Here is a 16136-nt window from a genome sequence, read left to right on the forward strand (position 1 = left end):
CTGCATTCCATGCTTCGCGTGTATTCGCACAGATTGAAAATCTGGAATCTCGACTTCACACATACGGAACAAATTAATTCTTACATGAAGTAGCAATTCGGGCTCAGGATCGCGACGTAGTTCCCTGACTACAGTGTAGATTATTCCCTCTATTCCACAACGAAGCCAACCTGTTCTTTCAATTCTAAAGATAGGGAAGCTATATATAATGACTTTAGGGATATTTCTTTATATTAAAAGTCTTCCATCAACTCAGTGAAGGTCTTATTGGGTGATTCTTCAGATAGATCAATTCATCACCCGAAAGATTAATTGCCATATGCATGGTGGCCTTGATGGGATTTCTCGATTAGATTCGTAGTCATTCTTCTTGACTGGGTGGGGTGGCAAGTTTCGAATTTTCCTCAAGGTTTGAGTTCCAGAGGTGATTCCTGTTTTCAATTGCCTTTTTTATGTTTTCTTATTCCAGCAGTATCTAGATTAGAGTATCCTCAATACGATTACAGATGTTTGTAATATTTTCACCCTCATCCAGTTGCACATACTTCAACTTCTGTTTTCATTTACGTTCATATTTTCTTCTCTCTTCTTTTACATCTTTTCGCTAATATTACATCTCTGTTGATTTGCATGTGCTGAAAAATATTTACTGTTTACTTCAAGTAATGCCGATTAGAAGATGGTCTCTATCACACTCAGCTCCTCTGAAGCAACGGATATTCAGAATTTAATTTCCATATCGTTTAATGATTATGATATACCCAGGGAGGGTAATGGATGGCAATGCGGTTGCCAATGAAGTTTTAACTGAGACGCTGCTATTGCTGTTACCCTCCTGCCATGATCAGAGCTTTATATAGTTCAATAACACCCTATCCATACATTTCCTTTACAGATATCGGGGAATATGAAAAGAATTCTTGTTTTGATTGAACGTATGATCATTAGGAGATTTCCACGTCTGCTTGCGTGTATTCTTCCTCATAAACAGAGTAGTGCGGCGTATTATGAAATTTCTGGATGTGACCAAATAAATAATCTTTCTCTGTTATTGTTACTGGGGCCGAGTTATGCGATGCCGAGCAAGTTACGTATGTCGGAATTTGGTTTTTGGACAAGCCTGGTCACGCCAAGTCTCCATCTCAGCATTCTCATTTGATTTGCTCATGTTTCTTTGTTGTTGGCCAGGATTCTGCTCCGTAGATGGCTGCTAGCCTTATGACTGTTCTACATATCTTTAAGTTTAGGTAAGTGGAATCTTCTTATCACAAAGAACTATTTTATTCATCAATGATTTCTTGAAATGTTCCAAGGCTGTACTAAACTTTTGGCATTCATAAACCTATTCGTAAATAATTATTCCAAATATCATGTGGCTATCCATTCAAGTGAGACCAGTGAAGATCACTTCGAACCTATTTCTTGACTAGACGAAAAATGTTTGTCGGTCCCTTAATCAACCTTCAACTTGGAGGACAAGAGTGACTCTTTTCCTGAACGCTTGTTTATGCCCTGTCATTCTCAGAATTCTTATTTCCAAAGGTATGAAGTTTCTGACAAGCTTCTGGTAGTTCATTAATCAATTCACCAACTAATGTTGCAAGGCTTGTGTGGCTATCCATTTAAGTCCGTCCAGTATAGTCGATCGCAGCATTCATATCTCCATGATATGGAGCTTCGCACGCTTCTGACCGTCCGTGAATCTATTAGTTAGCTATTGTTCCAAGGCTTCTGTGGCTATCCATTTAAGTCTGTCCAGTATAGACGATCGCAGCATTCATATCTCCTTGATATGGAGTTTCACTCGCTTCTGGAAGTCCATGAATCTATTAGTTAGCTATTGTTCCAAGGCTTCTGTGGCTATCCATTTAAGTCCGTCCAGTATAGACGATCTCAGCATTCATATCTCCATGCTATGGAGTTTCACCCGCTTCTGGAAGTCCATGAATCTATTAGTTACTTATTGTTCCAAGACTTCTGTGGCTATCCATTTAAGTCCGTCCAGTATAGATGATCGCAGCATTCATATTTCCACGAAAAGGATCTTCTGACAAGCATCTGGTAGTCCATTAATCTATTCATAAAGTAATGTTCCAAGGCTTGTGTGTCTATCTCTTAACTCCAGTCCAGTGAACACGATCTGAGCGTTATTATTTCCACAGTAAGGAGCTTCTGGCAGTCCATTAATCTATTCTTGGAGTATTTCTTGAAGGGTTGTGTTGCTATTCATTTAAGTCCGTCCATTGAATATTACTTGGCACATGATTTGTGAGTTGGTGATTTTTTTCCTTAGAAATGGTGTATTAGTGTGAACCCCAATAAGGGTCCTTTCTGGCATGCAAGTCATACTGGTAGCAAGGCTACCGCCGGTATAGTTCATAACAAGGTTGGAATGAGCATGATTGCATACAATAAATTAGCAGCAGTAGTAGAATGAAATAAAAATAATTAAACAACGAAATAAAAATAAGAAACTAAATAAGGAAATGAAATCCATAAACGTAGCAGTCACATAATCTTGAAGAATTTTGTTTTTAAAATAATCAAAGCTAAATAATATTATAATAGAAAAAACCACCACAATGAAATGGAAATAACAATGCAATAAATGAAAAATAATAAAAGAATAAAATAGGAAATATTAACTAAATAATCAAATAAATGAAAAATAATAAAAGAATAAAATACGAAATATTAACTGAATAATCAAATAAATGAAAAATAATAAAAGAATAAAATACGAAATATTAACTAAATAATCAAACTAAATGGACTAAACAAACTAAATGCATAACTGTGGCCCTCACATAATCTACAAGAATTTAGACTTTTTAAACAAAACAAAGTTAAAATTATATGGGAAAATTACAAATGGAATAAATAACAACAGCACACCTGATCCTCTTCTCGAATTTAGAGTTGGCTTGCCCTGCAAGTAAAATAAAATAAATATTAGTAGAATTCTCGTGGCTGATTGACGCAATTCCTGCATTCATTGAACACAGAGATTGTTGATGCATCTAAAATCGTGTAAAACTAATTCTCGTCGACAGTATTTCGTTATTAATACAGCAGTTGCAAGAAACATTGCGTACATTAGTACACACACACACACACACACACACACACACACACACACACACTGAATGGGAAAGGAAAAACAAAAGTTTATTCTTATGGATTGAATAAGAGTTCGGTGAACAAGGAAGTAAAAGGAAAAGATTTTTCTCCTGGCGAGTGCTAAAATATCTTATTATTAGAGAGTGAGAGAGAGAGAGAGAATATGATGAGTGCAACTTCAGTGAATGAGTTCAAGGAGAGGGAGGAGCATGAAGTGAGTGTCACTGATTATTCCCGAAAGTGGTTTAAGTGTAAATATGAAGTAAATAATAGGTGGTGTTATTTATCGAGGGGACTTCCCGCGAGTTCCCCATGGAAATTCCATCATCATAATAATAATGATAATATAATTAAATTGATCATTTTTCATTAGTGTTTATTTATTATTTAAAATACAGCTTTATTTTTTTTTTAAATATTTTTCTTTGAATTATGACTTGCAACAGTCGACACCTCTATTAATTCGCTTGTGTCAAAACTACTGTAAACTGGGATGTTAATCATTAAACCTAATTATCTAGTTGGATTAAGGGAAATGAAATGTAATATTTATGTAAATCCCGTTGTTGTTATTATTAATATTATTTGTTCGTGCAGAAAAAGCCGTTATTGTTTTGGAGGACCTTCCGAAACAGCAAGGCTGTGAGACCTGAGTATTATTAAAACCTTTTTTAATTTTATTTATTTAATTAATTAATTATTTAGTTATTTTTTACGTGATGTGGAAAATGCATGAAAAAACACCTAATCGTTTATTTTATTTATTTATTTATTATTTATTTTTTTTGCGATTTTTTATGTAAGTGTGACGACCAATAGGATGATGGCTCCTCTCCCAACCAACAGGCTAGAATTCTGTAATTCTTTGCCCACCCAAGATACTAAAATCTTGGGTGGGCAAGATATTGTGCTGTGTTTCAGTTAATTTTCTTAAGAACATGTGTAAATTAAAGATCTTATATTAAATATGATCAATAGAAGGTACATTTTTAATAGATTGTACAAACAGACAACATTACTTTCTTACAGTAAGTATACTTAGCATACTTTATCCGTTGAAAAAATAAAAAGAACAAAAAACAAAGAGAAAAAAATTCCTAAAGATGAAATGATTTTGATGTTATTAGCCAAAAACTATTCATGAAATAGTTTTTGCCTAATAACAGGTGAATAAATAATTCACCTGTTATTTTTAAATTTGCAAATTTGTAAACAAAATAGTTTTATATGCAGATTGCGACAAGGTAATATTTTACACCTGATAACAGACAGCTGTGCATTGCCTTTAGGTGAACCACATACACAAAAAACATTCATTTTTCAAATTAGCGTGGAAAAAGTCACTCTTTTATTGACCGGACGAATAAGAAACTCAAAGTTTAAGAATATTATTTTCCCCATCTTTTTGGCAGTCCATGTTTGTTTGTGTGTTGTACATGAAATCGACAAATTGCATCCCAAAATTTAAAGCGGAAAATTTAACTGCAAAGAACTGAGTGGTTCAGAGTATCAGTGGATATCGGCTTCACGACCACTGATATTTTAGAAAAATATAATTACGGATTCAAAATCATTGGAAAATACATTTCGTGTACATTAAATCATTTTGTGTTCGTGGGAGAAATAATGTCAGTCGTAGCATGAATAAATTCATCTCATAAAAAAAGAATTAATAATTTCCTATATAATTACATAATTATGAGAGAATGGAGAAAATTTTAATAACAGTAAATGGAAATATTGAGAACTTCTACAATCAAACTTTCATTTTTCCATTGAAATCTTTCCCCATGTGAATCAACAAACAATCAACAACATAGTAGCCACCTGAATTAAGGGATGCAAAGAAAGAAGAAAAAAAAATTATTCATTCTCTGCATCGGGAGTTCAGAAATCGGGAGTTCAGGAATAGATAAATAGAAGACTGTTTTCCCAAAACAATACAGTCACCTTTTATTCTTTGGCCGTTCATACAAATGCCTCTCCTAAAATAATTCTTACTGAAAAGTCAAACATCTTGTTCGGTTCATATCATTTTGATGTTAATGGAAATTATAATTACAAAGAATATTTTAAAATCATCTAAATTTTAATAAATAATTAAATCGATTGACGATTCGTGAAATTATAGCACATAAATTTAACTCACGAAACATATAGTATTTATATGTTTCGTGAAAACATATAAATATTTTATTATTATTTTATTATTAAAAAATATATTTATTTTATTATTATATAATGCATATTTTATAATATATCATATATTTTTATAATATAATAATAAATATAATAAAAATAAATAAATTGATAATAAACATAAATCAATCAGAACTATGGAAAATATCATCCTCTATTCTCAAAGAGGAAAAATAACTGGAAGCACAAAATTCAGGTCAACATGAACAATGTTTCACTTAAACCAACCAAATTTGGTTGTGCTGTATATTTTCTCTCTCTCTCTTCCACTTTGAGAGTAGCGCATGATATTTTCCAGAGTGTAGATTCTTTTTATGTATTTGTGTCGATAATTTTAAGAAACACTTTACTTGATTCGGCAGCGTGTCAAATGTTAACATTTGACACCATGAGACCTCGTAAGTAACACTCGGTTTGTACCTTGACTATGTATTAAATTGCTCTGAGCAGTGCCCACTGAGAATGGAAATACTGGATAAGAAGCCTTACGAGCCTCGTGGCTGATCGTATCCGCTATGTAAGAGGATGATTTGCAAGGAAGGAGCTCACATTAAGGTAAGACAGAACTGTGGTTTTTACATACAAAACACTTCTTTTAAAACACTAATATACTACCCAGCTACGACAGTGTGATAAAACATTTTTTTCATTAAATTCCTTAAATTGCCTGATAAGGATATTCGCTGAGTCGGTGAGCAAACTGCTTGTTGTATTCCCATTTATCCTTCCAGAGAGGTTTTACTGTTCTAAGGATGGTTTGTGAGCTTTATTCTCGCTATTTCGGGTTGTAAGTGAAGGTGCGACCTACTGATGCTGTGTTATGATACGAATAAAGTTGCGTCATAAAAATAAAATTAAGTCTATACTTGTAAGAAAGCAATTTTTGAAAATAAATCAAAGTTTCCAACAAAATGTAACGAAATGAAATAGAAATTCGTTTATTTAATAAAGTTTATAAAAAAAAATTATGTAGGTCCAGTCGTAGCGGAAAAAACTATTGGAATTAGTACAGGCATTGAAGATCCATCGAAATTGATAAAATATAGTATAAAATAGTTATCTAGTTATAGTAGTTCATTTTGTAAGTTCAATTTTTATATAACTCCCACCCACAAAACCTTGTAAACCTGTTGTATTTTAATACTTCGTTGGACTAAGGATTTTTCTTTCCGTCTTATTTTGTATTTTTATTCAATTTTTACCTCATCCAGAATTGTAGCCCACGCATGGAACTTTTTCCACGCTAACAGCGGGATTCGAAGCATGTTGATATATACACTGAATGGCCACTGTATTAGGAAAACGTTGTCTATTTCCTAAATTGGTAGGTGTTGCTAATAAAATAGTCACTGAGTTTGGAAACTCACGGAAAAGAGTGTTGATTTTTCAATGAGCACAATTTAGTAATGTTTAGCGAACAGCCTTGAAAGGGAATTGCTGAAATGTGATAATAGCGTATGATGAATGAGACATTACAAATAAACGAATAGATGGCGATCCTTCAGACCACGTGATAAATCAATTAGAATTCATAAAAGGTTTCCCCTCTTGCGTGATTTTTTTTTTTTTTATCTGCTGAGAAAACTGCTGAAGGGAATTCATGTATATATTAGTAGTAGTAGAAACTTTTCACAAATTAGAGACAAATATTCACATTTTACACATAAAACCAGAAGAATTACTGTTCGACTTTTTTAAATGAAAGCGAAATTTATTAATAAGAAACGAGGAATGTTCGCGGAGAAGCAAATTTATTTGGAATATTTTCACATGTTCAGCTTTAAATTGTGTTAAAGGTTGGCTGCGGTTTTGATTTTATATTTGATGTCTTTGTTTAAAATTTGCAAATGAATATAACGCGCATTCTGTTCGCCTTTGTGAGTTATGACCACCCGCTTCATCTTATGTACGAAAAGGAACAACAACGCGGTTGTCTTTACACGATAACATTATATTAAATAGGACAAAATAAAACTATTTTTATGTTTTCTCATATCCAGAGTTTCATTACAGTGATACACCCCTGTTTTTCAGGAAAGACAAACCAGAAGAAAAAGAAATCGAGCAATGGTGCTCTTGGAACTTGTGGTGGTCAGTTTGGTACCAGATCTGGTTCAATCCTACAATCTCGGTAAGTATCCTGTCCATGACGTGATTTCGAGCCCTTAAACACTTCATTTTATGCCAAACGAATACTCTAATATTTGACATTGTGTCTTTTCGCAGAAAAATGTCTCAACATCATCTACCTCGGAAAACATAGCATTTTTTTACTTTATTGGTTTTGTTGTTTGGATCGATTCTTTTGTTTTGCAGGACGAAAAATCCGAGTTTAGCGTTTGAAACAGCTTATAAAAATCCCACTATTGAATGGTGATAATCAACCTGAGCACTTGTAATCGAAAGGAACACATCCCTCGATGTTCTCTCTAAGAAGAGTGTATTTACCACAGGAATTTCTTGTAGAGCGTAGAAATCTCGAGAGAGAGAGAGAGATACAGATCATCATTATTTTGTTATCGCAACAGAAAGATTAGAGTCACCAGTAGAATACGATATCTAATGACATCGGATACGTCAAAGTTTTGCTACCACATTAATAAATTCACTTTAATCCTTTATCCAAGTGTGAGCAAACAAAGTTTGCACCTGAAAATATCTTCAGGACTGGGGTAAGGTTAGCTTGGTCCAGCTTTGCTACTAGTTTCCCGGTGTTGTACTACCTTACCCCAGTCCTGAAGATACTTTCAGGCGCAAACTTTGTTTGCTCACACTTGGATAAAGGATTAAACTAAATTTATCATAGTCTAACCAAGTGAAAAATAAACTTTCAACATTTTGCTATCATAAAGGCAGCTCCTTTTCGTTTGCACTTCATCAGTTTGTTTCAGACAATCTACTGTAGCATTCTTTGCCAGTTTTTATGGAAATTTCTTAAAACAATCAAATAGTACGGAATTATCATTGTAAAATTATCTATATTTTTCCTGAAGTCCAGAAGATAAAAATTAGAATTACTTTAGTAATTCTAATTTACTCACGTCGACTATATAATTATTTGATGCATTTGAACCAAAATCTAATCTTTATTTAAATATTTTCAAGCACACCTAGGAGAGGATTAACAATTCTGTTTAAAGATTTTCACAAGGGGCCCCACTCGCAGGGGATTTTAGCCAACAGCTTTCGTTGGTAAAAGTTTTATTTACTTGGACACCAAAATTAGCATTTACAATTAGTATAATTACATTTACATTAACGTAGCCAGTAAAACAACTTATCAATGAATCCATTGTTTGCTATTAGAAATATTTATTGTCAAAAACAATTGTCCCATTGGGTATGTCTTAATTGCAGAATCACAAGAGGATGTATTTTGTGTCATTTCAGGGTGCGGACTTCGACAGAAGAAGCTCGAATATCTGATTGGAAGAAGATCATCTCGTTCAGATGGTGAATGTCACACTGCTATTTCGTTTCGCTGCTGTGAGATGAAGTCATAGTCAAATGGTTTATACCTTTTTTTGCTCTAGAATAGATAATGTACTTTCAGAATAGCTCCACGACTGAAAGCCTCAACACCCCAATTCCCATTTCAGTTGCCTTCATCTCCCTAGAACGAAATCATCGTTTTCATACTAGAGAATCTGGATTCAGTCACCACCACATCTCTACGGACAACTCTCCAGTTTCTCTCTCAAAATAAATATCCTAAATATAAATCTAAACTAATAAACAAAACAAATAAGTAAATAAATATTTTTTTTTGGGGATATTTGCATTTCCGGATAAACAGTTGTGAAATAGCATTTCTTTTAAATTGTGTATTAGGACTTTTATTAATATTAAGATTAAAATGATTAATCTGGGAACTATTCAAATCAAACTAATCTTGGAACAAGAAATCTCGGTCCCAGATCGGATTAGTTATGTCCATAAGTGTTTTCACGTGGTAGGCCGACAATGGCGTAAGAGGTAAGATACGTAGTGTTCATTGGTTAAATACAAAATAATTCTAATAGAAAGGGGGATAGTAAATTACTTTATGTTTTTAATAGCCGGATACAAAACTCGGATCGAAATCCATAGAGTTTCTTGCCGAAAAAAACTATCGTCAGGCCCAAGTATAAATGATCACTTGGATAGTACAACACCAGGGCAACTCCATGCAAAGGTGGAGCAAGCTCCCTCTATAACTTTAATATTCTTTCATAATGTAAAACCCAGCTCTTAAGAGATGTATATATATTGTTTTACATTATGAGAAGAAGTCACTACCCAGACCAGTTTCAACCTTTTTTGAGGTCTCATCAGTGAGTAGGCAGTGACCTCTTCTCATAATGTAAAACAATATATATACATCTCTTAGGAGCTGGGTTTTACATTATGAAAGAATATTAAAGTTAGTGTGGGAGCTTGCTCCACCTTTGCATGGAGTTGCAGTGGTGTTGTACTATCCAAGTGATCATTTATACTTGGGCCTGACGATAGTTTTTTTCGGCATGACTCTATGGATTTCGATTGATTTCGATCCGAGTTTCGTACCCGGTTATTAAAAAGGGATTTACCATCCCCCTTTCTATTAACATGTTCGCCGGTAAAATAGCCTTTCTGCTTATTAAATTAGTAACAAAATAATTCTGTTCCAAAAAATAAATAAAATAATATATATATATATATAAACATTTTTCTTCCATTAATTATACAAACTGTGTTTAATAGAATTTAAAGCATGCAACATGTTATACGCTGTTTCTTATTTAATTTTTTAATTTATATTTTTTACAGTTTTTTCGATTAAATCACGATTTATTAAAACTTGGCAGCAAGAAATAGAATATTTCACTTTTTTATTTACAAAATAAAAAAAAAATATCTACGTGCATATACCTCGTTTTACATTGAGACCCTTTTTCTTTCCTCCCAACCCTTCCTTTCGGAAGTTACGCTTAGACCTCCGTATCGCTCTGTGAAGTTTGGCAATAAAAAAAATGCACCTTTTTTTTTAATGGATTCGATATAATTATATAATCAATAATATAATTAAAATATTCAAATATAAATCAAATCTCCGATATATTATAATAATTCAACATTCAAATACAATTTAAAATACTCCAAATTAGTCTCATTTTTCTATCCGGCGAATTAGATTTGCTTTAATAGTATTATTTGAAAAGAATTTCTGAAAGTTTGGTTTGATTTATCAAATAATTATGAAATGGAGAGAAAGGAAAAATAGACTGCTTTAATCGGACGCTTTCTTATATAGCATATAAAATATATAGCATGCATTTGTCTCTTTCTTTCTCTCTTTCCACAGATATCCATGGCATTCGTTTCATCTGTGGTGGACATGACGCAGAACCCAACAGCTGGCCGTGGATGGTAAGTGCTCAAAGATTCTGATTTATCACCGATTTTTTTAAAAGAACAACAAGTCAACCATTACAAATCACGATTGCCATCAAGTGAGCCAAGAAAAAGTATATTTTCTGTCATCTAGCGAGAAAGTGCTAGTAAAAAAAAAACATAAAAAAAACATTCAATAAGATATCGACGATCCAAAATTAATAACGGAAAAATGCTCACGTACAAAGATTATTTAATAGTATAATTTTCGCTTGTGTGTCACGGGCATCTTCAGTACATTTAGACTATTAAATAATCTTTGTACGTGAGTTTTTTCCGTTATTAATTTTGGATCGATATGTCTACTCACGGTATACCTCTTTTAAAAATTATTAAGTAAGATAACCAGATTCGGTACTTTCCATGATTTCATATATATTGTGTGTGTGTGTGTGTGTGTGTGTGTGTGTGTGTGTGTGTGTGTGTGTGTGTGTGTGTGTGTGTGTGTGTGTGTGTGTGTGTGTGTGTGTGTGTGTGTGTGTAACAAGAGAATTGTCTTCCCAAAGCATTAACAGGACTCAGTAATAATAAACAGCTTAAAATGAGGCTTGTCGTTAAACTGTGTTAAAAGATTTAATAATAATAAAAATAATATCTAAAGACTTTAGTTCGAACTCTCAAAACAAAAATTCCTTTGCAATATTTATTATTATCAGAATCGAACCCGTATTCCTTAGTGGCCTAATTACAGTGAAAGTAATTTTGCTTTCCCGCATTTCGGCATCGAAACCTGACCTAAGCAAACTACATTCGAATGATAAATGATTACTTGAATCCTAAGTTTCGTGAAATTTCATGGAGTCAATGAGGAACTGTTAACATCGATTTGAATAGTTTCTAAAAAGGCATCTTGTAATTAATTTAGATTTCTGTAATTATTTCAGATTCTTCCTCCACATATTCTCGTACGTTAATTAACTCAGCTAGTTTGCTTGAGAACAGCCTCGCCTCTTTCAATGGTCCGTTCAAGTACGAAACTTTCGACTCGATGTGACATTCCCTCTCCCTATCCAAAGTACGATTGCGTAGTATGATCATGTTCAGGTTTCTTTGTGGGCAATCCGCAGCAGCAACCTTTGTTATACAGATTTATAAAATATGATGACGGTTTAGAAATATTTTGAATTCGACGATGTTTGGATGTAATGCAATGTTTGATGTGCCGTACATTCAATAGGTCATTTTTGTTTATTATAAATGATTATAGGTTATAGGTCATTATGGATTATTTTTCTCTGTATTACAGGTAGCTATATTCTTCAAAGACACAACCGAAAGCAGCTATTTTGAATGCGGTGGATCTCTGATTAGCAGCCGACATGTTCTCACTGCTGCCCACTGCATCAACGAAACACTTCCACTGTAAGAAATGATTTTCTGGACTTTCAAAACTAATCTTGCTGCGATTAATTTACTATGCCAGATTTTTATCCTTCTTTTGCTTCTTGCAGAAATCTTCCTGATGACTCAGCTGCCTGTCATTATGTTGTTTATCTGGGATCAAACCAAGCCGAAGGTGGAGCCAAGTACAACGTGCAGAGAGTGGTGATTCACGAAAACTTCCTTCCTGGCGACGATGACTATGACATCGCTTTGCTGGAACTTTCGGAGGAAGCCATTTTCAATAACAAGATATTTCCTGTCTGCCTTCCTCTGTCATCCATGACTGGCTCTGCGTACGAGGGGAGGAAAGCCGTACTTACTGGATGGGGAAACACCAAACTCGGTAAGCTCCCATGAGAACAAGACATGGCTGTTTTGTCTGAGTCCCCTCTTATCAGCACTAATCTAATCGGATTTTCTTCACCCACCCCCAGATGAAAAACCGTCCGGAAGACTTCAAGAGGTAGAACTCACCACGCTATCAAACTCGCAGTGCTATGATTCCTATCCTCACTTCGCTAGTGATATTCTGTGTACTGGAGGAAGCGGTGAAGGACTCGCTTGCCTTGTAAGAAACCAAAATGTTACCAAAGTTCAGTAAACCGAACTGTGATGTTGGAATAAATTAAACATTTAGGAACTTAGAAAGTTTGTAAGGCGTTTTTTTAAACTGTTCTATAGGGATTATTTTTTGTTTTAATTATTTTTAAAATTAGCATATGCGGTTAAATTTTAGATTTTATTTTATATTAAACTTGCATTTAATAATTTTTTCTTCATTAATATTAACAAAATCTATAGTTGTACAGATGAGTAAAAGAAATCTTAAATAATTATATAAATATCTTTTGTCAGAATTTAAAGTTTTAGGCAATCTCTCAAAGTGTTTCTCTGAAACATGCGGATATTTTTCATTTCAGGGAGATTCTGGAAGTCCTTTAGTGATTGAGGAAAACAACCTTTGGTATGTGCTTGGCGTCGTTTCCTTTGGCAAAGAATGTAATTCAACTTATCCTATTGCGTACACTCGGATTACGTCTTATTTGGATTGGATACACGCCAGTACTCTACAAGTAAACGATGATTTTGCTTCTCGTCGACAATTAATCATTTAAGTTGATCAAAAAAAAATTGTGGTGTTTTCAATTACATTCTCCTTTGGCTATTTCCTTGGTGTTTAAATAGATTTCATCAAAATATTATTAATTTAAATTTAATTTTGTTCATTTTATTTCATGCCTGCACAAATTCGTCTAACAAAAACTGGGAAAAAATTAAAAAAGTTTAATCAAATTAAGATTTCAAATATTCCTAATAATTTGAGTCATATTGTAAACATTTCGAATTAAAATAAGCCCATTATTAAGACTCTTTCCCCATTTATTTCTTTATTTCCTTTCTCCATTTATTCTACAGCCTGACTAATTTAAACCCTATCAAAAACAAGCAATAAATAAATACAATAAAATACTGCATATAAAGAAATACGTTTATTCCAACCTTCTCACAACCAAATGACTTGCTTCCATAATCTCCGCAGTATAAGAAGCAACAAAGAGTACAGAATATCACAATAGCGTTTGGTTTTTTTTTTTCCTTTTGTTTTTTTGTTTTTCTGCAAACTACGAAAAGGGTTTAGTTTCAATTAGGAGAAGCATCCCTATATCATAAATCAGCACCACTTGAGTCACAGTTAACAGAAATATCCTGAAAATCACATTTCCCTACCAACCACCATATTTGAACATGTCCCTGTGATTCTCTAGTTTGAAGTGTGTATTTAAAAGGATCTAAGCTTAATTTCTATACGCATATAGAAATTCTGTTAAGAGCTACTCTTTATTTCCTTCGAAAGGGAACATACATATTCAATTTCCTCAAAAGAGCATGGAATGTTAACATTAATCTTCTCCAGTCTTAATGTAAACGTAGCGCAATAAAGATGAATGTCACATAAATCTCTCTCTCTCTTTCTCTCTAAAATGGACCTTCTCTTGATTTCCTTATGCTGTCACGTACAGATTCTTCAAGTAGGCATCTGATTGCAAAGCCCATCCACTTAACAGTAGGACTAAGTGGACATGATGCGAATGAGTTACTTTATTGATTTAAAGTTACTGGAATGCTAACAGGAAATTGTTGAAGAATGATGATGCTGTCGTTGTTTAGAATAATAATTACTTCCGGTGTAACAAAGGGATATGCGAAGCTACTTTATTAAAGCCGTTAATTGCGTTCGCTCTTATGACTTCTTTCATTGTATTGGAAGGGAATTGTTTTCAGTATGCATTACTAGATAGCAGCACAGTCTAATATGATGACGATAATTGTAGTGAACGAGCATGCGCAGCCTCTTTTCCTGTGGGCAAAAGGACACCACGAATCACATCCATAAAGAGATTTATCCTGTTTATGCGAAGTGTTTGTCTGCAGCGGCTCAAACATGGTCAAAATTTTTCACGAGGACTTTCAACACTTTACAATGAAGACCGAGCTGGTCCCCTTGTTGAGATTGCAGCAGAAGGCATTGTAAAAGTGGTGAACTCAAGATTCTAGGTGACTGGACGATAACGATAGACACATAGCTTTTGCCACTGGTTGTTCTTGTGGTCTACCGTAGAGCATAATGCATGATCGTGTAAATTTTCTGAAAGTATGCGAACGTGGATGCTCAGAGAACTGAAACCCTGAGTACAAATTGAACCGAATTGATCGCCTTGTAACATGTCTTTCGCTAGGCAGATGAAGGAGAATTTTTGCAGGGAATGAATCATTGGTTCTCCACTACCAATCGAAGCGTACTTCAGTACACTGAAAACATCCCACTTCAATGGTAGTGAGAAGCTGACAGTTATGCGATCAACAGGAAAGCTAATATTTAGAACCTCTTTGGATTACCATGGAGCACTGCTGTGTAATTTTCAGAATGGTGGTGAAAACGTGGATGCCACAAGATTTCGCGTGCAAACTATCGAAAACGTCCAGGCCTATTGTCAACAGGAGTATTGCTAATGCATGATGATGCAAGACCTCATTCAGGCACCGTGGAGTGAAACTGCGAACTTCAGTGAACCATCACTTTATAGCCCAGACCTCTATAAAGTGGTGGTTCACCGAAGTTTCATGGAAACCTTCGTGGCAAACGTTTTCTGATGATCAGCAGGTTGAAAACGAGGTGTGGAGTTTGCTGAGACAGCAGACAAAGAAGGCTACAATGCTGCTTTTGAGACGGTGATGAAGAGATGTGACAAGTGTATAAATGTTGAAGGGAATTATTTTGAAAAATAAATTATAACCATTCATAATTAGCAAATTCCTCGTGTAAAGCAATGTAGTATTTAATCTTTGTAGTAATACCTTTTTTGTGCGTTAGTTCAAAATTGGACCTGATCAGTAATTCAGTCGATTTTGACAAACCATTTGGTGGAAAGACTTTGTTCGATTGATTGAACGACTTTTCAACTGAAAGTTGAAAAGTCGTCAGGTTTTTGCAACCAGGAAAACGCATGCGTTTTATACACAAAAATATATATTTCGGGATAAGGCCTGTCAACCACATTCGGACTTAAAAATTATGGTCCTTGCGAGTATCTAAATACCGCAGATTATTACTGTTATTTCTTATTATGATTATTACAGATGTGATTATGATTTAAAAAATAATATGCACCACTTATTAATGTACTAGAACAGCGTCTCCAAAACTTCTGCGATTGCTCTTTCGTGTTCCATAATTAAGATCAGTTCACGGCTGTTTATTCACATTTCATAAATCTCGATATGTCAATATTGTAAAGTTGTTTTTCTCTTATGAAATTCGAGAGACCGAATTTGCAATCTTGCCATTAAATGTGCGCTTGGTGTAGTTCGTGGTTAAATTTAATGATAAATTAAAAGCAAGCAGGCCGGTATATTTTAAACGGTCGTATGTGTGTATAAATTCTCCTACCTCTTCCCAAGATTTGAGCAAGCGGCTCTAATACCAAAATACTCAATTCCTCCTCCTTAACCCATTTTTGTAT

The 16136-nt window shown here is 34.1% G+C and overlaps 1 protein-coding gene across 4 annotated transcripts; it reads left to right on the plus strand.

The window, feature by feature from the left end:
- The first annotated feature begins 5776 nt into the window (after window positions 1-5776).
- LOC150105209 (venom serine protease Bi-VSP-like) lies at window positions 5777-13480 on the plus strand. 4 transcript variants are annotated; one of them, XM_090396197.1, is made up of 7 exons: window positions 5777-5874; window positions 7354-7450; window positions 8710-8805; window positions 10643-10707; window positions 11978-12457; window positions 12549-12682; window positions 13035-13480. In XM_090396197.1, the coding sequence occupies exons 1-5, from the start codon at window positions 5845-5847 to the stop codon at window positions 12095-12097; spliced, it is 408 nt and encodes a 135-aa protein (XP_090252323.1). In that variant the 5' UTR covers window positions 5777-5844; the 3' UTR covers window positions 12098-12457; window positions 12549-12682; window positions 13035-13480. The 4 variants fall into 4 exon arrangements, with proteins under 4 accessions (XP_090252323.1, XP_090252324.1, XP_090252322.1 ...); XM_090396198.1 differs by having other exon boundaries at window positions 8710-8772; XM_090396196.1 differs by lacking the exons at window positions 5777-5874; window positions 7354-7450; window positions 8710-8805; window positions 10643-10707 and having other exon boundaries at window positions 12133-12457; window positions 12549-12766.
- The last annotated feature ends 2656 nt before the right edge of the window (window positions 13481-16136 follow it).

Source organism: Typopeltis vanoorti, chromosome 7, assembly GCF_054136105.1.
Source record: "Typopeltis vanoorti isolate ZY-2024b chromosome 7, IOZ_Tvanoo_1.0, whole genome shotgun sequence".
In the NCBI taxonomy this organism is placed as follows: Eukaryota; Metazoa; Arthropoda; class Arachnida; order Uropygi; family Thelyphonidae; genus Typopeltis; species Typopeltis vanoorti.

Bases quoted from the DNA above. Each gene is read 5' to 3' on its own strand.
- LOC150105209 (XM_090396194.1), top strand. From the start codon at position 12,148: ATGCCAGATTTTTATCCTTCTTTTGCTTCTTGCAGAAATCTTCCTGAT. The intron at 12,458-12,548 runs GTAAGCTCCCAT...ACCCACCCCCAG, and splicing joins ATGGGGAAACACCAAACTCG to ATGAAAAACCGTCCGGAAGA. The intron at 12,683-13,034 runs GTAAGAAACCAA...TTTTCATTTCAG, and splicing joins GTGAAGGACTCGCTTGCCTT to GGAGATTCTGGAAGTCCTTT.